This window comes from Castor canadensis, chromosome 11 (assembly GCF_047511655.1).
Source record: "Castor canadensis chromosome 11, mCasCan1.hap1v2, whole genome shotgun sequence".
Taxonomy (NCBI): Eukaryota; Metazoa; Chordata; class Mammalia; order Rodentia; family Castoridae; genus Castor; species Castor canadensis.
The window spans coordinates 5739672-5762311 of NC_133396.1; the positions used below are offsets into that span (position 1 = coordinate 5739672).

Below are 22640 nucleotides of genomic sequence, written 5' to 3' on the forward strand. Positions count from 1 at the left end.
AAATAGTCTAGAAAGTAGAACAAAAAGGTAGAGAGGTAGAAAAGATACAGTTTAGAAGGTGTAATAACTAGCTAATGATTCTAGAGAGAACAGTGATTATAGAAAGAAGGACATCTTCAATGACATACACAATTTAAGAACATATCCCAGACCAGTGGGCACACACTTCCAAATGGACAGGACCAGCAAGTGCCCAGCACCACAGATGGCAAAGAGGGGCTTCTGCAAGCTTTCAGAAGAGGAGAGATCAATGATTGGAGCCCACTTTAGACTTTTGGAAGATCCTCAACACACCCTCTTCCAGGACACTAGAAAGATGTGCTTCAGCAAGAGAAAGAGGAAGCTGTGACATGCAAGAATCATGAGCTTCTGTGGGGCGGAGGCAAAGGGAGCCCCGGGATGATGGGAGACAGTAAGGACAACATCTGTGTGCCAGGTGCAGAGGGCCTGGGTCCAGATGGGAGCAAGATAGAGGACTTCAGAAGAGATCTCAAGAAGCCAAGCTGGCAGAGGGTGACAGTACGTGCATGAAATCCCAACACTTGGGAGGCAAGGACAGAAGAATCAATAGTTTAAGGCCAGCTTGAGTTCCACAGCAAGAGCCTGTCTCAAAAGAACAAAAAGAAGAAAAAGATGAGCTATGTGGACTCCCTGATGCATCTGAACATTTTTGAATCTCAGGAGATTCAAAAGCCGGCAGAGTGTACGACTTGGAATTTAGGATGAGTACACTGAAAACCAAGCAACTAAAAGGGCCAAGATGAGCACTGACTACACGAAAAAGTTAGGCAGGAAAAAGAAAACAACCATAGGTTACTCTGTAGCTCAACCCAGAATAGTGCTTATATAATCACAGCAGTACAGATACTAACATGCTGTGCTAATAAAATCGTGAAGCCAGGTGTAGTGGATTGTGCCTGTAATCATAGCTACTTGGGAAGTGGACATTGGGAGGATAGAAGTTTAAGGCCAGCCCAGGTATAAATACAAGACCTTCTTTGAAAAATAACTAAAGCAAAAAAGGACTGGAGGCATGGCTCAAGTGGTAGAGTGCCTGTCTAGCAAGTGCAAGGCCCAGAGTTCAAACACCAGTATCACCAAAAAAAAAAAAAAAAAAAAAAAAGCATGACAGCCCTACATTGTGGACTTTGGGATTGTGGAGCTCCTTTGAGGGGCAGAGTGAAAAAAGAGACAGAGACTGTCACTTATATGAAATCAATAGATTATGCCTAAAACTGGAAAACTAAGAAGCAGTGACCCAAGCATGCTATTTAGAAGCAAATGCTCAGCCACCTTTGAAGAGGAGGAGAGGGAAAGAGGAAGGCCTGCTGGTTTTTAACGAGTCTTATGGAAACTATTTAAACTATGTGACTAATAACCTTAATTAAAATAAAAGTATTAAAAAAATAGGCCTGGTACATGGCTATAATCCCAGGTACTCAAGAGGAAGAGATTGGGAGGATCATTGTTCAAGGCCAGCTTGTGCAAAAAGTTACTGAGACCCCCATCTCAACAAACAAGCTGGGTTTGGTGGTACAAGTCTGTGATCCCAACTATGCAGGAGGCCACTGATAGAAGGATCACTATCTGAAGCGACCCTATCTAAAAAATAAAGCAAAAAAGCGCTGGGGGGTGTAACCAGCAAAAAAGAAAAAGAAAAATCTGGTACCTGCCAAGGATATTAATTGTAGCACTGTAAAATATCATAAATAACCTAAACAACCAAAAATAATGATAATAAATTACTCTGTGATCATTCAAAATAAAGATGTAGACATAAGTTAATGACCAAAGAGAGAAGTCTACAATATATTATTAAGTTTTTAGAAAGAAGGTAAATCTTAAAGTCCTGATGTGCTGTCCCAGAATGCTGTCTTTGTGGTCTAGATGTGCTGAGGAAGTGAAGAGCCCTGGAGAAGAGGCCAGCAAAGCTAAAGTCCACTACAATGTCGAGTTCACCTTTGACACGGATGCCCGGGTGGCCATCACCATCTACTATCAGGCCACTGAAGAGTTCCAGAATGGTATTGCCAGGTAAGAGTAGGAGACCAGGTGAGCCACTCCCAGACAAAAGAGCCCAGGCCTCCTTATGTGCTCATTTATGGAGGAAAACATTCTTTTTTCTACAACTAAGTAGAATCTCGTTCTTGAATTTAGATTCTCTCTCTCTCTCTCTCCTCTCTTTTGCAGTGCTGGGTTTGAACTCAGGGCCTACACCTTGAGCCACTCCACCAGCCCAGCCCTTTTTTGTGATGGGTTTTTTTGATATAGGGTCTCATGAACTATTTGCCCAGGCTGGCCTCGAGCCTCAATCCTCCTGATCTCTGCCTCCTAAGTAGCTAGGATTACAGTCATGAGCCACCGGCACCCAGCGAATTTAGATTTTCTTTTCCAAAGCCTTACTCTCACCTTTTCCCTTCAAATTTGCTTTCTGGGTACAGTGACCTTGGGATAGTGTTAAAAACCTGTTTAGCTTCCTTCCTATGGATGTGTGAGTTGAATAAATCAATCTAATAACATTACCAAGCAAGAGCAAAAGAAATGTGTTAGAAAAGAGGCCCTTCTGTCCTGTGCTAGAGCCTGTTGGAGATTGAAAACAGGCAAGAGACAGAGGGAATTGTTAAGTCTAACAATTAGGATCTAGGCTAGATCCTAACTTTACCTCTGCTTCTCACTTTATTCACAGCTACATTCCAAAAGACAACAGCCTCCAGTCAGAGACTGTGCATTATAAGCGAGGGGTGTGCCAACAGTTTTGCCTGCCCTCCCATACCGTGGACCCCTCAGAGTGGGCTGAAGAGGAGGTAAGCTGCCTCTGCTGGGATCCCCTATGTAGCTGCAGAAGGGCCTGGGAGCTACCTAGGACCTAGGCTCTGCCCAGGTGCTTGAAGGCCATGCTGCCCTTTAAGCCTTGTGACCTCTTCATGTGCTTAAAAGTTCTGCTTATATCATTCTTCCATTCCAGTGTAGCCTGTTAACCTAGAGTACTCTGAGGAAGCTGCACTCCAAGAGGAGCTGCAGGTTAAAGGGCTTTAACTCTGAGGTTTTTAAAAGAAAACGGGGCCCTCAGTTACACAGTCTGGGTAATTGCAAGTTTGAGGTACAGAGATGAGGGCAACACTTCCTGATGGTTGCTGAGCCATTCTGTGTTTTCCTTTCTTCGCTGCAGCTCGGCTTTGATCTGGACCGAGAAGTTTACCCTGTGGTGGTACATGCTGTCGTGGATGAAGGCGATGGTAAGGATCTCCATTTTCCTGTGTACACACTGCCCTGTTGAGGCACAGTCCTGGCAGAACTGTGGCCCAGAGCAACGCACTTTCTCTGTGGGTCTCAGGCAGGCAGTCCTATTCCTCTCATATCCAGGATTCCCAGCAACTTGGGCTGCTGTGAAGTGTTGGGTTTACAACAGGCCCCTGCTGGTGACAGCCCAGGACCGTGGGTCTGCCAGACAGTGAGCATCGGGGAGGGTTAGTGCATGAAGGTGAGTTGTTTGTCCTTATTCACCTCCGTGCCTGCTTCTTTCAGAGTATTTCGGCCATTGCCATGTACTGCTGGGTACATTCGAAAAGGTAAATAACTTCATGATGTGATTATTCCTTTTTTTCCTGTGAGGATACTCTTGTTTGCTACTACCTGAGCTCAGCAGAATAATCCAAATTGGGGTGGTGTTGAAAGAGCACCACACTGGGGCTGTGCTCTGGCAAGTTTCAGCTCTGCCACCTTTCAACCCCAAAGGCTTCAGTCTCCTCTTCCCAAAACGAACAGGTTGGACTGGATCACTATAAGATCCTTATGGTATTCAGATTCTGTAATTCCGCTCTGTGAGTGTCCAAGAACATGTAAAATTGTGAAAAGTAACAGCAGAGTATGGAATGCTTTCTGCTCCCACTCTGGTTGTGACCATCATATTTTCATTCCAGCACACAGATGGGACTTTCTGTGTCAAGCCTCTCAAACAGAAGCAAGTAGTAAGTATCTGAATGCCAGGGACTATTAGTGCTCCCTCCCTCCCTTGTTTTTTTCTTTTTTTCTTTATTTATTTAATTTTTTTCCTCTTTTGCTAAGTACTTTTCATCTCCTTGCCCCTTTCTTTTTTGTAATCAAAGAAAGAAAGAAAAAAGGGAGTACTTTTCTGTGTTAGAAACTACTTGGGTGGCCTGACTTTTGGTGTCTTTATGTTCTGAAATTGTTGGTGCTAGGCCTCCCTTATCTAAGCAAAGAACTTGAAAAATGAAAGGGCAAGGTTTGTCTCCTGGCATTAAGTTGAGAGACTCTTTTTATTTAAAATGCCAGGATGAGAAACATTTCAATCAAAAGGATAAAGTATTGGGGTGCAGTTCAGAGCCAGTTAGAGCTCTTGGCTTAATTTATCTCCCACTATTCCTTTTCTAAAATGCAGTTTACTGGCCACCTGCCCCCTTCCAGAATGATCAGCAAGGTTTGCATGTCTGCTTCAAGGCCTAGCCCCCACCATGTACCAGCTATTTTCTTTCCACTCTTGCAGAGGTAGGAGATGCCATTGAGGGTGAGGGGACAGTGGTGTGCCAGAGGCATTGGCAGGAGAGGATGGGGGGAGAGGTGGGTTATCACATGGAGGGTAGGAGCAAGTGGGTAGGAGGTAGGGTTGCCCTTTGTTAAAACACAAAGAAAGGCCTCTCCATCTAAAATTCTATCTTATTCCTTCTTTTGGGTTAAGTACTTGCCCCTCTTTAATGGGATCAATAGTACTCAATAATACCTTAGTATAATATCCTTTTCAATAGAATTACAACATTAAAACAAGTTTTAAGAGATGCAGAGGAGGCTACTACCTGGGCAGACCCAGGCTTGGTGAGATGTCTTATGAAGAAGGCCTTGTTGTCCAGCATAGCTATAGGAAAATGTTTTATCTGTTTCCCTATTGCTGGATTACCATTAGCAGCAGACTGTCAAACTGGAGAGTGTGATACAGAGTCAGAGATAGACTAGGTCTGTAGAGACAAGGTCTCAGAGCAGCAGTGAGACAGAAGGGAGGAGTGGGCTTCTGAAGGGAAAAAGGGAAGAACCAACTTAGGCACTGACATGGCCCAAGCTAGTAGGAGTGGGATGGGGCATTAGCAGTTGGGGTTTTAAGAAACAAGGCTAAGCCAGGTACATGTATGGTGGTGCATACCTATAATTCCAGCTACTCAAGAGGCAGAGGTAGGAGGATCATTATTTGAGGCCAGTCCAAGCAAAAGTTAGTGAGACCCTATCTCAAAAACAAGATAGGTATGATGGGACACACTTGTAATCTCAACTACTTGAAAAGCTGAGGCCAGCATGGGCAACAAAGCAAAAACTTGTTATCAAAAAAAGTTGTTTTTAAGAAAGAAAAAGTAAAAAGCCAGGTGTGATGGTGCATGCCTATTATCCTAGCACTTAGGAGGCTGAGGCAGGAGAATCACAAGCTTGAGGCCAGCCTGGGCTACATAGTGAGACCCCATCTCAAAAACAACAAAAGAAAGAAGAGAGGGAGGGAAGGAAGGAAAAGAGAAACGGGCGAGGAATAATTTTGCTGCATGTTAGAAAAAGGGCGGCTTCATGGGGGGAAGACTGCCTCACATCGTTAGCCTGTCCTTCAAGGTCTTTCATCCTGTCGTCTACATTTTTCTCTCTTCCTCTTTCTCTTTGCCAGTTTCGGGTTTTTGTGTTTTGTTTTGTTTTTTGCAGTACTGGAGTTTGAACTCAGGGCGTATACCCTGAGCCACTCTACCAGCTCTTTTTGTGATAGGGTCTCTGAACTATTTTGCCAGGGCTGGCTTCAAACCACAATCCTCCTGATGGCTGCCTCCTGAGTAGCTAGGATTACAGGCGTGAACCACTGGCACCAAGGCTTTGTTTTGTTCTTATAATGTCTGAACTTAAATTTTTTACATAAAGAACACTTACATTTTGAAACATTCCCTTCCGTCCTTTTTCTGCCTTTCGTAACTGTTCACAATAATGAAGTATTATTGTTGCATTTGTGAAATGTAATGTTCCCTGTTGAATAGAATGTGGGTGAATTAAACACTTTTTTTCTTTCCCCTCTCAAAGAGAAAACATAAGTAAATAAAGACATCCTTTACTTATCTAGGCCTTTGCATTTTTTCACTGTGAATCAGTAGTCCTAGGTGGGGACAGGGGATGAGGGACACTCAATCTTGTCTCTTGGAAGGAAGCTTGTCCTTGAACTTTTCTGTTTGCTGTTCAGGTGGATGGAGTCAGCTACCTCCTTCAGGAGATCTATGGAATCGAAAACAAATACAACACACAAGATTCTAAGGCAAGTTTTGTTCAAAATTTTGCCTGTGACTCTTCCTGAGTGGCAGAGTGAGAAACTCTGTAAACTCTGTGCTCAAGCCAGGGCCAAGGAATCTAGTAAGTCAAACTCTGGAGCCACTTAGGTCTGTACTTCTGTGTGCGTGTTTGTGTGTGTGTGTGTGTGTGTGTGTGTGTGTGTAAGAGACTGGGGTTTTGAACTCAGGGCTTCATCTTAGGTCTGTACTTTGTGTGTGTGTGTGTGTGTGTGTGAGTGTGTGTAAGAGACTGGGGTTTTGAACTCAGGGCTTCATCTTACAAAGCGGGCACTTTGCTGCTTGAGCTACCACTCCAGTCTAAACATTTTCTTTACTTTTTTAGCCAGTTGGGTCTTCGAGAATATTCCTTGCTCTTCAGATCATTAGGCTCTGTCACTTTTGAAATGAGGAAAATAGACTGCTCTGGATTTGTTCTTCTGCTCCAGAGCCCTGTTAACTCTGTTTCCAGTGAGGGTCTTTCACATCCCTTTCACCTTGACCTGGGTGGTCCCCTAGGTGCTCTCAGCTCAGACTATCAGAGGGAAGCCAGCACTGGGCCTCTAAGGATAGATAAGCTTAGGGTTAGTCCCGGACTCAACTTCAGATAAGCAGTTCTCAGAAGCAGTGGGACTGAGCACTTGAAAGCACTGTGTGTACTGTCAAGTCCAGTGCTTACCTCAGCTTTTCAGCCAAGCTGCCTTATAAATAAAATATGGGACACAAAGGGCTAAATTTCCATCTCTTTGACCAGGTGGCTGAAGACGAAGTGAGTGATAACAGTGCTGAGTGTGTGGTGTGTCTCTCTGATGTCCGGGACACCTTGATTCTGCCCTGTCGCCACCTCTGCCTCTGTAACACCTGTGCAGACACCCTGCGCTACCAGGCCAACAACTGCCCCATATGTCGGCTGCGTAAGTGGGGAGGGGACGGGAATGGGGGACAGGGAGGACAGAAAGGGCATCACAAAACACCAGAACATACCACTGCAGGGCTGGTAAACTAAAGATTGACTCTGGGAGAGAGCATGCTTGGGCTCTTGTTTCCTTAATCTTGTAGCAGGATGTCCTGATTGCCTGTTTTCTTCTTCATAGCCTTCCGGGCACTGCTTCAGATCCGAGCCATGAGGAAAAAATTGGGCCCCTTGTCCCCAATCAGCTTTAATCCCATCATCTCCTCCCAGACATCTGACTCTGAAGAGCATTCAGTAAGTTGGGCTCAGAACCATGATCCTCTGAACAAATGCTCTCTGGTGGTTTTAATTTTATTTTTTAGCCTTTTTCATCTTTTTGGGTTTTTTTTTTTTTTTTTTTTTGTATTTGGAGACAGGGTCTTATATGTAGCCCCTGCGTGATCTCAGACTCTCAGCCCTGCTGCCCAGCCACCTGAGTGTGGGATCAGAGGTCACAGGAGCACCATGCACAGCTTTGTTTTTTATGTGGCAGTGCAGCAAGGAGTCAGAGCTGTGCAGGCTGAAACATTTGCCTGAGGTCATGTCCTTTAAAACCCACCCAAACAATGCAGAAAGTTTACTCCTGGTGATTAAAGCCTCCCTTTTCCTCCTCCGGAAGCTGAAACCAGAGTTTTGGACCCAAGGCCCAAACTCCTGAGATTCCACATGCCAGGTTAGGCCATCCGCCCCTAAACACCAAACAAATAGGCATGGCAAAGACAGAGAAAGGACGTTTATTACACAGCTCAGGACATGCCGTGGGAAGAGGCAGAGGAAGCACTCAGCTCATCTTTAGCCATCTTTGGAGTACAGACCTGAGCTTTAGGTTTAAGTAGACAAAGAACTGGGGGCAAGGGACAAAGGTTTGCATAGTTAAATAGTCCCCATCACAGGTGTGGTCTGGTTTGTCTTGTGACTGGTGGAGCAGTCTTGGTAAGGCAGGTGGTCTGGTGTTCTGGTCCTGTTCTGGGAAGTTATCACCTGGAGTTAGTAATCTGGTTCCTGTTTGAAAGGCTTACTCTGGCTTGGGATAATTGTCCTCACTGGAATGGTAGCAGCTCCAGTTCCTTGTCGATTGTTGTCATAAGGATGTTAACATTTCTGTCCTTTCTGGAATCCAAGGTGATTGCAAAGTGACTACAAAAAGAATGGCTCAGCACAGAGACAGATAGAAAATGAAGGCAGATGCTACGCTTTTCTCTGGCTATTAGTCAATTCGTGGGCCCAAGAAGGAGTTAATGTTTTCAGCAAAAGCAGTTTGAGCACCTCTTACAAACTTAGTGTCCAGTTAATACTTATATTCCTAAAGCCATCTGCTCATGGTTCACTTCAGTGGGTCCAGCTCTGGAATTCCCCCAAGCAGAAACAAGGGGATGATTGTTTTGGATTTGGATTTGAATAAAATTTACTATCTTCATTTGAATCCTTGAAGAAAGGAACTGTTTTTCTTTATCCGATCCCATGGCTTCAGTGAGTGGAAAAACAGTAATAATGTAAAGATAGTATTAGGGTAAACCTCTTTGTAACTATACAATAGCAGCTACTGGCCTGGGGGTGTAGCTCCATGGTGGAGCACTTACCTAGCATATGTGAGGACCTGGGTTTGATTCCCAGCACTGGACAAAAAAAAAAAGAGCAGATACTGTCTTTCTTTAGATTAGCCAGGTAGTGGGAGAAATTTATCATTCAGTGACTGGGATAATTGTTAGCTATTTAGGAAGGTAAATCCATGTAGCACTTTAATCCTAAACAGATAACAAATTCCAGATGGAGTAACTAGTTAACTATCTTGAAAGCAAATCAAAACAGAGCATTAAAAATCCAGAATAAATAATAGCGTGATTATTTAGTTGATTTTGAGTGGGGGAGGATTCTCTAAGCTCTCAAGCAGGGGAAAATAATCTGTAGATTTGGCTACATTAAAAGCTAAAAATTTCAGGTTTTAAAAGGTGACCAAAATTTAAAAACAAACAACAAATTGTTTAAAGAAAAAACTATTGACAATTTATATGTCAGAGGAAAGTCTTTGCCATAGCTGATAAGAATAAAGCAGTGGGTAAATAAACAAAAGGATATAAAAATTCTCAAGAAAGGAAATATAGCTAAGTTAATAAGCTCTTTTAAAAAGTTCAGGGAGAGCCAAGTGTGGTGGTATACCCTTTAATCCCAGCTACTTTGAAAGTGGAAAGAGAAGAATAGAGGGGTCAAGGCCCTATGTCAAAAAAAACAAAGGCTAAGGATGTAGCTTAGTGGTAGAGCACTTGCCTAGCCCTGGGTTCAATCACCAGCACCACAAGAAAAAAAAAAGTTCAGCCATATTAAAAATCAATGGTATACAAATTAAGATGGGATTCAATTTTTTATCTTTCATATTTTAAAACTTTTCTTTTTAAACATACTCTATTTTGGTAGAGAAGTAATCAAAATGGGTATTCTATACTGCTTGTAGGAGTGGAACTAGAGAAGCCATTGAGAAAACAAAACAAAACAGTTTTGTATACTAAGAGCCTTAAAACATTCATAACTAGTAATCTAAGGCCTAAGACTTTAATAGTAAGAAATAATGTGAAGATTTGTTTTGTTCTGTTTATGTTTTCCACTGCTGGAAATTGAATTTAAGGCCTACACACTTGCTGGGCAAGGGCTGTACCACTGAGCTCCAGTGCCAGGCCTGAAAAAGATTTATACACAATGTTCATCAGAAGATATTTAGCACAATTAAATACCCCGCACTGGTAGTTAGAAAACTTATAATGTCTATGAAAAAGTGATGAATCTGAAGACCTTTCAAAAACAGGAAAATATTTATGTTCAGTGAAATAAGCAAGACATAGAATTATTATTTACAGATTGATCATAAATGTGGAAATAGTATAAGAAAATAATTGGAAGAAGATATACTAACAAAAGTTACTTTGGATAATTATTGGTAATTTTTTTCTCTTCTAGTTTGATGTATTTTCCAAATTTCCTATAATGAGTATTTATTTCTATTATTTTTAGAAAAAATAACCATTATGAGCAGGATCTAGGAGCAGGATCTAGGAGCCTGTGGTTCATTGACATTTTATCTTTTGTCTGCATCTTCCCCCACAAACCCCTCCTAGACCAGATGTAAAGAAAACACTTTTTTAGTGTCCAGTAGGAAACATGATCATGCCATAAAACAAAAGTACTTAATTAATTTTTCAACCTGTCTCTGATTCCCCTAGTCCTCAGAGAATATTCCACCAGGTTATGAAGTGGTGTCTCTTCTGGAGGCTCTCAATGGGCCCCTCACCCCATCCCCAGCGGTCCCTCCACTTCATGTGCTTGGAGATGGTCATATCTCAGGAATGTTGCCTTCATACGGCAGTGACGGCCACCTGCCCCCTGTCAGGACACTGTCCCCCCTTGATCGCCTGTCTGATTGCAGCAGCCAAGGACTCAAGCTCAAAAAGAGTCTCTCCAAGTGAGTAGCCAGCACTCACCAGGGTTGCCCCCAAGTCCTCTTTGAGACATGTCCAAAACACTTTCCCTCCTTGTCATGCTGGTCACATCCTAGGCCCAGGGTATGGTAGATCCTCTCACCATTCCCTGAGCTGCTTATTTTCATGAAAGACCTGAGGGGACCCTTGAGGGGCGGTTACCCTATCCCTAAGAGATGGAAACAAGATGTGTATGGGTACTTAGGAAAATTCCCACTAGACAAACTTGTCATGTGTTCTTTTGGAGAAGGGATTGGAGTACAGAGAAGTGAACATTGAGCGCTGTGGACAGGGCCTCTCAGGCCCCTGGGAGCATGGCTTAGTCTGAAGACAAAAGGACTCTCATGACTATGTATCCTAAGCATTTAAATCCAGCAGGGTGCAATCACAACATGGTTTCTGTGGCAAAGTAAAGAGGGTGTTTTGCAGGTGAAAGTATTGAGACCCTGGTACTGTCAGTGGTTTTTCCCTAGGTCAGACAGCAATTCACTGAAGGACCAAGAGGCAGAAAGGTCCCTCCCTGGTGCTCTTCTCCCATCCTGTTCCTCCACAGCTGGGTGTGCCCTGGTTCCATTGATGCCTCCTCTCCCCGCACTAACTGTGGAAGGAGAAGAGTGTGGCTAGTTCCCATCTCTGAGTTGACAGTGGAGGCAGCTGCTTTTCCCCCTGGACTTTTACAGATCTGTTTCCCAGAATTCTTCTGTGTTGCACGAAGAGGAAGACGAGCGCTCTTGCAGCGAGTCGGAGACTCCGCTCTCCCAGAGACCAGTGACTCAGCTTCCTGGGGAGGTAATTGGCTTTCTTTTTCCTCCCTGGATCCTGGTATTGGGCATTGTCCTCCTACCTGGCTCTGTGGGGCCACCTGCTTTCATGTGTTCATTAGCTACCTCTCAGTCCTTCCCAGGGGCCAGTCACAGAGGTTTCATGACATTCACATGTTTGCCAGTGTATGGAGCCCATGTAGTCCCGGCCCTGTCATGTGTGCTGAGATGGCAGCCATGGGGAAGCCACAAAAAAAAGTGCCTTGAGGCACTTACAAGCTTGTGAGTAGGGTAGGGGGTAAACAGTGTGTGTGCCAGATGGCTCTTTGGACAGTATATAGGACAATGAAACCAAGCCTTGAGGATGGAAATAGGGTTGCCATTCAAACAGAGGTCCAGGAACAGGAACCAGCACAGACGAGAGAGTGAACTACAGAGAGCTAAGAAGAGGTCTAGGTGTGGGAAGCCCTAGCACCTGGGGAAGGTGCTGGGAAGCCTCTGTGGTGCAGTGATAGAAGACCAGAACTTTCTACCCTCTGCATCTCTCACAGACTTTACTTAGCAGAAGTTTGTTAGCCACCTACTCTGTAGGGCACTGAGCTAGGTACAGCAGGGCATTCATAGATGAGAAAGTGTCACTGTCCTGGGTAGCTCAGATCTAGTAGGAAAGCAGTATATCTGGCACAGGGTCATTGTCCAGTAAGCATAAATCTTAAATATAGAAAATAAGCATACCCAGCCAGGTGTGGTGGTACATACCTGGAATCCCTACATGTAGAAGGCTGGGATAGGAGAAGCTCAAGTTCCAGGCTGCAACAGTGACAATGAAACTGTGTCTCAAAAAAAAAAAAGAAAAGAAGAGGACCCAAAACAGGTCATAAAGTGTTGTAGTAGCAGAGATGAGCAAGCTTTCATTAAGTGGATGAAACCAGAAAAAGGTTTGTAGATAAGTAGCATTTGAACTGAATGTTGAAACCTTTTAGACCTGAAAGAAAGGAGAGAAAAACATCCAGGTAGAGGCTGGAAGCAGGCCAAGGATCCAGAGAGAGCTCTGCTTCACCAGGCCCCCCTGACAGACATGGGCAGACCTGGTTAGCCAGGAAATGCAGAGCCGGGAAAATGGCTCCATAGCCCAGGTGTGAGTTGAGATGACAGAATCCTGCTTGGGGAAGAGGGAATGAGCCATGAACAGAAATTCACAGAATTCCCTATTGCCTGTGGTGGTGAGGCTGTGTTCTGAGTGACTGACAGGTGGGGAATGGGAGCAGAGGTGGTGTTTGTTTCAGATCAATTGGACAGGCTCACTGGACATCCATGTGGATGTCCTGCAGGTAGTGAGGCCCCTGCTGGCCCTGTGTTCTTTTCCTTCTAAAGGAAAGTTTCTTATAATTCTGGGGAAACCGGGGGTATCCCTGTGTCACAGCTGCTGGGTGACCTGTGTTACCAGAGCTGCAGTCTTTGTGTGGCCCCAGCAAATGCTGGGCCTCAGACAGGAGGTGCTGACTGAAGTTTGCATTTCCCCTGGGAGACAGTTCCCTCCAGGCCCAAGGCTGAAGAGGAGTGCTGACAGAATAGACAGCAGCCCTACCTCTCATGTCACTTACATTCATGAGGAAGGGTCCTTGTCCCTTCAGGTGTCCTCTTTCCTCCTACTCTCTACCCAGATCTTGCTTTGCTTTTTTCTTGTCCGCTTTCCTCCTACTCTCTACCCAGATCTTGCTTTGCTTTTTTCTTTCTTTCTTTTTTTTTTTTTTTTTTTTTTGCTGGTACTTGTGTTTAAACTCAGGGCCTCCCTCTTGCTAGGAGGTGCTCTACCACTTGAACCACATTCCCAGCCCTTTTTGTTTAGGTTATTCTTGAGATAGGGTGTTTTTTTCTGGGGCCAGTCTCAGACCACAATTGTCCTATGTATGCTTCCCTTATAGCTGGGATGACAGGAACACCACAATCATACCCAGCTTTTTTTTTGGTTTTTTTTTTTTTATTTAAATAGGATTTCACTGACTTTTTGCCTGTGCTTGCCTCAAACCTAGATCCTCCTGATCTGCCTCCAGAGTAGCTGGGGTTACAGGGATGAGCCACCATGCCCAGCCTCCCTGCTTCTGCTCTTACCCCTTCCTCCCACATTTTAGGCAGTGCTTACTCCATGTCCTGTTGTGTCCTCCACCCCTAGGAATGTGGCATGACTCCAGAAAGTGAAAACCTCACCCTGTCATCCTCAGGAGCTATTGACCAGTCGTCTTGCACAGGGACTCCTCTCTCTTCTACCATTTCCTCCCCAGAAGGTACATGAGGGAGCAGGTAGCAGCTGCATGTCCTTCTTCTTACCTCGTCAACAGCCATAACTGTCCTGGCACTTCATCCAGAGAATGGGAGCAGCAAGAGAATCCAGAGCTAGTGACTAAACAGGTCGCACTGGAGAGGGAAGGGGACTTGTACTCCTAAGGGAGCTAGGGGAGGGCCCTTCTCTTAGTCCTAGTTCTGCCATCATGAGGTTTCCTTAATTCTGTGGTGGGGAGAAGCACATTCCTAGTCCCTTAGGTTGAGCTCTGAGCATTAAAGTATAGAGAAGCAGAATTTTGAGAAACTCTAAGTCTAAACCTTTTTCAGAGGAGAACAAGATGAGGCCTGAATGCAGGGATGAAGCTTTGTTCCTCTTTTAGCCAGACCCATCTCCTTCCTTCAACCTCTGTCTCCACAGACCCCGCCAGCAGCAGCCTGGCCCAGTCAGTCATGTCCATGGCGTCCTCCCAGATCAGTACTGACACTGTGTCCTCCATGTCTGGCTCCTACATTGCCCCTGGCAATGAAGAGGACGAAGAGGCCCTCCCTTCCCCCCAGGCTGCCAGCCGAGCCCCCTCAGAAGAAGGCGAGGTAAGGGAAGTACACATGAATCACCTCTGCTCCTGCTCTGCACGATGTGTCCAAGGTAGCTTAAAAAAGGGTCTGCCAAACTGGGTGCCAGTGGCTCATGCCTGTAACCCTAGCAGAGATCAGTATGATTGTAGTTTGAAGCCAGCCCCGGGGCAAATAGTTAGTGAGACCTTATCTTGAGAAAACCCATCAGGGCCACACTGGCAGAGTGGCTCAAGAGCCTGAGGCCCTAACTTCAAACCCCAGTGCCACTAAAGAATACTATTACTAATAAAGGGTCTGCCAGGTGTGGCTGCAAGCCCAGGTATTCAGGAGTGTGGGCTGCACTCCCAGAGACCTGATTCCTCTCTGCCACAAACTTTGTGCTGAAGAAGACTTGGATTTGACTTTGTTGACAGGAGAGTCTGTAATAACTGTTTCCTTTGGGTTTGTTGCTCTTTTGTAGGGGATACCAGCAGAGACTCCAGATAGCAACTTTGTCGGCCTCCCAGCAGGAGAACAGGATGCAGAGGTAACTGGATGGCAGACAGCCCTGCCCTTTCCTGCAGCCAGAGGAACTACTGGAGTTGGCTGGGGTTGCCAGTGGGGTGGGAGGTCTGAAGAAGGCTTTCTGGGTGACAACACCTAGATCACTTAGAAGGGGAATGTGCGTAGAGGTGAGATTAGCCTCATACTCTGACCTGTGTACTATCCAGTTCCTAGGGGACACTGGTTCTAGTGTGATCCAGTTGGAGTAAGTTCAAGAAGGACCTTTCTGTGCCAGACCCTTCCTTGGCCTGGGAACTGTGTTAGCCCAATGGATCTAAGTGAGCATTTTCACAGAGTGACTGGGTCACTGGCACGGGGGCACATAACAGGCCTGAGTGAAGAGATTTCTGCTTTCCCTCACACCCAGAACCCTATCCAGGATCCCATGGCAGTGGCAGATGATATTACAGCTCAGGATGAGGAGTCCTTGGCTAGAGTGTGTACACATTGTTTTACAGTCCTTGGTTTCACTTTTCCTGAGGCTGATCCTCTCAAAGGATCTAAATGGTGTTTGGGAACCTAAAGGGTTTCCAAAAGTTTTATGATCTCACAATTTGCTTTTTTATTTTACAACTTTTATTTCTACCTTAGAGAAACAGGATCAGCTAAGCTGTTAACAGGGTATTCCTGAGAAATCATTCTGAGTATATGCCTGCAGTGTAGCTTGGATCTGTTCCCCATAGGCAAATCTAGCCTCTGCTGGTCTCCTTGCTATGCTAAACAGGGAAGGGAAATGTGTGCTATGGACAAGAGGCCTTGGAGCTAGACACCACAGGGATGATTTGGCCAATCATTTCACTCATCTGACTGCTTTGTGGACTCATAGGGCTTTCTTCTGTCCTAGGGAAATGATGTCATAGAGGAAGAAGATGGATCTCCCATGCAAGAAGATGGTAAAAAACCTGGTTTTGCTCCCCTCGTATTGTTACTTTCCTTAGTATTCTCTAAGGGGTAAAGAAAGGGGGATTGCTGGGACTTGGGAGTGCTCATCTGTGTGGCTACTGGGGGAAAGGCTGTCATCTTGATGGTATAACAAGGCAAACAGGGTATCAATAACCTTACTAACCACTCCAGTTCTTCCTGGGACTCAGAGCCCAGGAGGTCAGGACAGTGATGCTGTCAAAGACACACCTGGTTCTGCATGTGCAGTTAGGCCTTGAAGCTTCTTGTCTACTCCCCCGCCACACACACACCTCTTGCTACAGCTCTCCAGCCCCAGGTGGAGGAGAAGGAACAGTGTCTTCCACGAGGAGAAGCAGGACTATTTGGCAGCTTGTCTGGTTTTACTTTAGTGGGAAAATGTAAGAGAGGGATTTCAGGCAGCAGCAGACACATTAAGGGTCTGGTGAAGGAAACATCAAGTTTCTGCAGCAGCTCAACCTAGTCAAGAACTTCGTAGGCTGTGGTAGTGACTGGCTTCACCGTGACTTTTCCATTATGTCTTCAGTTGAAAGAGTTTTGTTTCCAGTGAGGCTGGAAGAGAACGCCCTTCAGGGCAAGGGAAAAAGAAATGGGGCTGGAGAAGTAACAAGTCCCAGCAGCCAGGCTCCCTTCCCTCTCTGCTCTAGGCCACCTCTGTAGCACATTTGTGCTGTGACCTGGATGCAGTTGCGCCAGCAGATGTCATCTAGTTGCTTCTGCTTTAGCATTGGCCATTGCTTTGGGTTGGCAGGGGTCTGCATGCAGACTTGACAGCTCCCGCCAGGCAAGAGCCTAAAGGAAAGGACAGCACCAAGGCCGGGCCTTCCTGCTCCTGCACACTGCCTAGGGCTTGAAGCTTCCCTTCTTCTGTGGATGATTTCAGGACCCAAGGCTCCAGAGTCACCTGGGGGATGACTACCCTGAAGAATAGTTGCTTCTAAGAAGTACAGGGGGCCAGGTTGTTTCTAGCTGACACTCTCTAGCCCACATGGAGTGGGCTTCTCTCCTTTTCACCAGGCAGAAAGGGGGAACTTGAAAAAAATCACTTCTTTCTGCAACTTTCCCTTCCTTTCTCATATGTGTGCAGATTTCTGAGAAGTTACTAAAAAAATACTCAAAATAAGAGCTTCAGTCTCAGAAGAGAGTAAAACATAATTTTGTGAATGCGATCATTCTGATTTGATATGCAAAATTATGGAAGCTAAGGCCTTTAGTTGTTGTTTCATGTGTCCATTATTTTGCAGAGCCTTGTGGTCATAAATATACCCTGCTTTCACCTGAGACAGCACAGGCATGAGCAGGGTACCGTCCCCCCCCCCCCGCCCCTCCCAGCTTTCTCCAGCTTCTGTCAGCCACAATGTTAGTGGCCTGGCCTGGGCGCAGCTGCTCTCCATAGTGGTCTCTGTCAAGCCTGTGTCACACAGCCCTCTGCAGTGATCTGACTTACTAGGGAACAGTGGCTCAAAAGTGGCTAAGGAAACAAATCAGGATGGTGCGAGAACCCAGACACGCCCACACAACTTGGTCCTCTTTTTGTCTGCTCTTTACCCACTTACTGTCTTTTTTTTAACATATGATTTGATTTTTTTGTCTCCATCTTTAAAATTTTTATTTTAAGAACAGCAAAGTAGAGAAAAACAGCCAGCCCCTCTCTAACTGCATTAACTCCGTTACAGGCCAGAGGACATGCGCATTTCTAGGTATGGAGTGTGACAATAACAATGACTTTGACATCGCAAGCGTGAAAGCACTGGACAATAAGCTGTGCTCTGAGGTCTGCTTACCTGGTGAGTGGCAGTCTGCTGAACATGAACTTGGTGGGAGACATCCCTCTGCTCTTATCCTTGCTCTCCCTCGGTACACTCGTCTCCTGCCCTGCATTCCTGCCAAGAAGGCCTGGGGTGTGCTAAGATGTTGGAGACCAGTTGCTGAGAAGAAGTCAGAAGGCCTCAGGAGAGTCCTTGAGCTTTATTTAAAAAGCAGCTTCTGCTCTGAGAATACTGGGTTAGGAAGAAAGGGGCAAAAATTCCTCTCCTTACAATTTGGCCAAACTATAAGCCCTCTATCAAGATCTGGAGGTAACGTGTCAGGTGGCCTATCTTGTTTTCATCAGTAGAAAGTCAGCAACAAACACCTCCCTGTGAAGGTCTTGAAAAGATAGCCTGAGCCCTTTAAAAGTGAACCGTTAGCTCCTCGGAGGATATTTACAGAATATCAGAAAGACTTTGTGAGCCAAGCTTTAGGTTGCAGTTGCAGTGTATATAATAGATTTAGATCCCAAAGGAGAGGCAGTCAGGGATGACTGTCCGCTCTGCAGCCCCAATTCTAAATTTGATCAGGGTTGTCAGAGTACCCTCATTCCTTTTCATGATACCAAATTGAATCTAGGATTAATCACATTTGAGCACTGACCTCCATGTGCTCCGTCAAGGGCTCCAAGAACTGCTTCCTAAAAGCCACGTCTTGCCCTACTGGACTGGTCAGATATCCCCTCCTGATTTCACTGCAGAGATTGTCTTCACACTGTGCTGTTTGTAATCCTCCCAATGTCCTTGAATGATAGACCTGCTTCAGCTTCAGAACAGCCACTCCTGGGTCCAGTGCTTTACTCGCTCAGCGAAGTGGCTGGAGGTGTTGGAGCTACACGACCTTCTGTGGCTGCCACTCTCCATTAGCCTGTGCCAGATACGGTCCCAGCAGGCCCTGGCCCAATGCAAGCCTGTGGCAGGGGAAGCCAGAATTCTCAGGATATGCTTTCTCCAGCCTTTCCAAGGGTGCTTCTGTCATTCTCTAGTTTGTCCTGAAGATACCTCCCAGGCCTCTTAACCTTCAGCAAGGCTCAAGGGACAGTATCAATTTGCCTGCTTTTCCTGCACAGGCCCAGGGTGCACCTCCTTCCTACCTGAGCATAGTGGAAGGGCATTGATCTGTATGGCCATCTCCTGCCCAGTTAAGCCTGGACCAGAGCTGCTGGGGACCAGGGCACACTCACTCCCTGCCTTCCCATTCCTGACCTTGCTTCTGTCCATTTGTGTTTCATGTCCTTTTGCCAAATGTAGATCCGTCTGTCTGGTTTGTTTATTTTTTTTAACTCATATATGTTATCTGACTCGCGTGAAAGTTCATGTTCACTCTGTGCCAGCACCGTCTTCCCTGCCTTACTTAGCCCGACACCAAGCTTGCTGGCGTGTACACATTGAGGGCTCTCGCTTAGGGATTAGACAAGGTTTCACTTCTTAACCTGCAGGGGCCTATGTTCAATATACTAAGATTTTCCAAGAAAAAATATTGTGAGACTACATTAATATCTTTTCAGCAAACATGGGCATGCTTCAATGGCAAGGCTTATGGGAGAACTTTTTTTTGTAACTGGCATCCTTGGTTGGTAGTTGGGTGAGGATGGTGCCTCTGCCTAGCTCTGCTTGTCTCTGTGGCAGCTCTCTGCTGGCCAGCCTCTCCCCTCGAGGGCTTCCCAACACAGCCCTAATTTTGGCAGAGGGAGCTGCTGGGAACTGAGCCAACAGTGCTGTGGAAAATGAGCTTATTCTTTCTGCTGCTTCTTCTGACCTCCCTCCAGCCAACCTGCTTGTAGCTATTCCACTTGTGGATTTGAGGGAGGGTGGTGAGTTCAGGAAGGAGGAATGCAGCCCTAGAGTTCCTTAGGGTAACTTCTAGAGCCAGTGGTTTTGAGACTAAACTGGGTTCAAAGTTTGGCCAGACATGAAATCAAATGTTTGTGGCAGCTGTTGGGAGAAGGATTCAGGTTACTTTAAGTACAAGTCCTTTAAGTTTCCCTTATGTCCTCAGCATAAGGGAAACTTAAAGAGGTCCAAAGGCTCTTGCAGGCAAAATGTCTCTCTGGTTCTGCCGATAGAAAAGTGCTGTGAGACTCTTTGAAAGTATCTATTGGGTCAAAGACAGGAGAATCCACTTGGTAGGTCCCATGGACTAACTGGGCCTCTTGATAATCATATGGTCAAACTTCTATCTACTATGAGATACCCCTATTTGATTTGGCTCCCCACTGTTTCTATGGGCAGAGTTCTCCATTGAGACTGCTTCTCACATGCCCAGTCTCTGCATGAGTCTGTTTCCCTCTTCAAGTGGATGCCACCCCCTTCCTGGAGGGTTGATATGGAATGGAGGGCACTCTGCACTCTCCCTGAATCCTGGGCCATGCACACATCACTCTGCCAAGAGACTCATCCTCACCACTCCTTACACTTGTGAAAGTCTTAGAGGGCAAATATGTCATTTCAGACCCTTTTCCCTAAGAAGCTTCCAGGTCTTCTGGAGCCCCAAGACTGAAGGTAGATTTCTGATTCTTCATACTAGGGGTGGTATGTTCTGAGATTGTTCCTGAAAGGGTCTCCAAGTGGAGAGTCTAAGGTGACAGGTGTAATTGGTAAGAATAACTGATGACCATGCTAAGTCAATGTGGTTCCAAGGAATTTGGTAGAATATTACACAGATGGCAGGAGAGTGATGGGAGCAAGAGATAATTCTGGAAAAGGCTCTAGGGTAAGTGTATGTGGTAGGAAAAGGCAAGAATAAATTGGGGAATTAGAGGGAATATAAACACAATTTTTAAATGACTGCACTGTACAGGAATAGGTCTATCCAATAAAATCTAAAAGTACTTATGGAAACGTGAAGTTTAGTCCAGTCCTCCTCAAGCCTCATGACGCCAGGCTATAACGGAAGTATGCGCATCATGGACATAAGGGAAATGCAAATTAAGCTCTCTGCAAAGACAGTTAAACTGTTACAGCCCTTACATTTCATCAGTGGCTTGGTAGAGGCAGGGAAAGAGTATGCCATATCTTCATAAATGTGTCCCCAAATCTGCCTCTAGAGGTCTCTTCACCCATTTCTGATTCCCCAGAAGGGAATTGAATGGAAAGCGTCTTTGTCCCTCTCCCTGGAGGCATTGCAAGTATCCGAGCTCCATTTTCTCGCTGGAGGGCCTGGATGCAGCCAGACATGATGGCACACTCACTGGGAACGTCCCCCTCAGCACCCACCCTGCTCAGCTGCAAGGCCACTCTCGGAGCAGGACTGCTGTGGGCCCTTCGGATTTTTCCAGGGGAGAGAGCACCTCATTCTCCCTTGCGGTCTCCCCCCACCACAGACTTTATTGGAAGCCCTGGCTAAGGCTTCTGCGATAGTAAGAGTTTGTACAAGGAGTCCTGTGAATTTGGTCAGGACAGCCCTCCCGGGCAACCTCTCAAGTTGCAGTGCATCTCATGATGTGCTGGTGTGCGGTGGTGGTGGTGGTGGTAATATGGCGGCTGCTGTTTTTATTTGTGTGTGCATGCATGTGTGTCTTCTCTCTTGTTTACCATTTGCTTTTGGTCTTTCCTACTGAACAGCCGCAGTTCCGGAGTCCTGCCCCATAAACATTGAGGAATAGGTATGACATCTACCAAACTATATAAATGAACAAGCAACTCATTTTATTTGTGGTTTCTAACTGAACAGACCATATTACCTTGATATTCCTTCCAGCACTCAAAGTGCTACCCTCAGAGGGGAAGAAGCACCTTTGACTCATAACCTAGGGAGTGGAGATCCCCTGGGTAGTTTGGGTGTGAAAGGCCATGAGGCCTTCCTGTTCCTCCTTTCCCTCCCTAGGCACTACCACCAGAGACCATTACTATGGCTTCAGGATGGATTACCTTGCCAGGACATTTAGGGGGAAAGAGCAGCTGATACCTGTTTCATCCTAGTGTATATGCCATTAAAAACTTGATGTCTTAGGTTGGCCAGACCTGAAGCTGACCCTGTCCATGTGTGAGTGGCCTCAGGACCATATTCATCCTCCAAAGGAACCCCTGGTGAGCCAGGCACCTTGCTGGGCTCTGGGGTGCAACAATGCGTATGCCATGGCCCCTGCAGGAGGAGCTTGTGTCTGATGGAGGAGTGAAAGACCACAACTTCCACAGAGTGGGGAAGAGAGTGGGGTTCAGGCTGCTGGGGAGCATGTGGGATCTTTCTGTGTGCATTGTGAGGAGAGACCACAGGGCCCACAGGATGACCCTTCTTCCTTAACCCCTGGAGTTGGCTTCATCTTGAAGGTGGAGATGGCCAAGGCTCTGCCTTTGCTCACAGAAGAAGCACTGTCACTACCCTGAAGGGAATGAACCAAGGAAAACCCACCTGCTAGCTGGAGGACCATTAAAGAGAGACCTGAGAATGGCCTCAGCAAAGCCTGGGGGTACTGGTTACTGAGCACATTCTGTGAGTCAGGTACTCTGCTCAGCATACTCGTACATGACTTCCTGCAGTCCTCACACTCGCCTCCCATTTGATGAAGGAAAGTGACTTACCAAAGTGTGGACAGACAGGAGGTGCTGGTGGATTGGATGCAGAACATAAAGCAAATAGGCACCAGGAATGACTTTCCAGTCTAGGCACAGGGGCAGCCACTTACTTGGGGGAGAAAGATGAATGCAGTAGGTGGCACCTATGGGACCTTATGGCTCCCTGAGTTGATAGCACCAGCAGTTGCTCAGGTACCAGCAGAGATGAAAAACAGTGACATGGGGGAGGGGTGCTGGAGCATCACATGTTCTCCTACCCAAGGCTCTTTGTCCCTGGGTGACCAGCCTTCCTGCCCCCACCACACACACACACACACACACACACACACACACACACACACACACACACACACACACACACACGGGCTTTGGGCCAAGGTGCTCTTGTTCCTCTCTACTTGCTCCTGCCCTGGAGGAAACAACTCAGCTAGACCTAGTTTCCTTGTCCATATACCGTATAGGCAAACTTCAGAACCAAATAATTAAAATGCAAAAGGAGTTCTCAAACTAGGGTCAGT

At 46.0% G+C, this 22640-nt stretch overlaps 1 protein-coding gene across 7 annotated transcripts in view; it reads left to right on the forward strand.

Annotated features, from left to right (window-relative positions):
• Rnf157 (ring finger protein 157) overlaps window positions 1–22640 on the forward strand; it is a 73620-nt gene that overhangs the window by 48012 nt on the left and 2968 nt on the right. The window contains exons 4-19 of one of the 7 annotated variants that reach the window (XM_020159359.2): window positions 1888–2034; window positions 2687–2804; window positions 3170–3236; window positions 3526–3569; window positions 3921–3968; window positions 6215–6286; window positions 7051–7210; window positions 7391–7503; window positions 10461–10699; window positions 11396–11504; window positions 13650–13761; window positions 14178–14350; window positions 14796–14861; window positions 15723–15771; window positions 17476–17586; window positions 21172–21212. In XM_020159359.2, the coding sequence (XP_020014948.2) occupies window positions 1888–2034; window positions 2687–2804; window positions 3170–3236; window positions 3526–3569; window positions 3921–3968; window positions 6215–6286; window positions 7051–7210; window positions 7391–7503; window positions 10461–10699; window positions 11396–11504; window positions 13650–13761; window positions 14178–14350; window positions 14796–14861; window positions 15723–15771; window positions 17476–17586; window positions 21172–21212 (1669 nt within the window). Of the gene's footprint in view, window positions 1–1887; window positions 2035–2686; window positions 2805–3169; window positions 3237–3525; window positions 3570–3920; window positions 3969–6214; window positions 6287–7050; window positions 7211–7390; window positions 7504–10460; window positions 10700–11395; window positions 11505–13649; window positions 13762–14177; window positions 14351–14795; window positions 14862–15722; window positions 15772–17475; window positions 17587–21171; window positions 21213–22640 lie in introns of those variants that run through there. The other 6 variants (XM_020159358.2, XM_074045079.1, XR_012438426.1 and 3 more) reach the window with 6 other exon arrangements.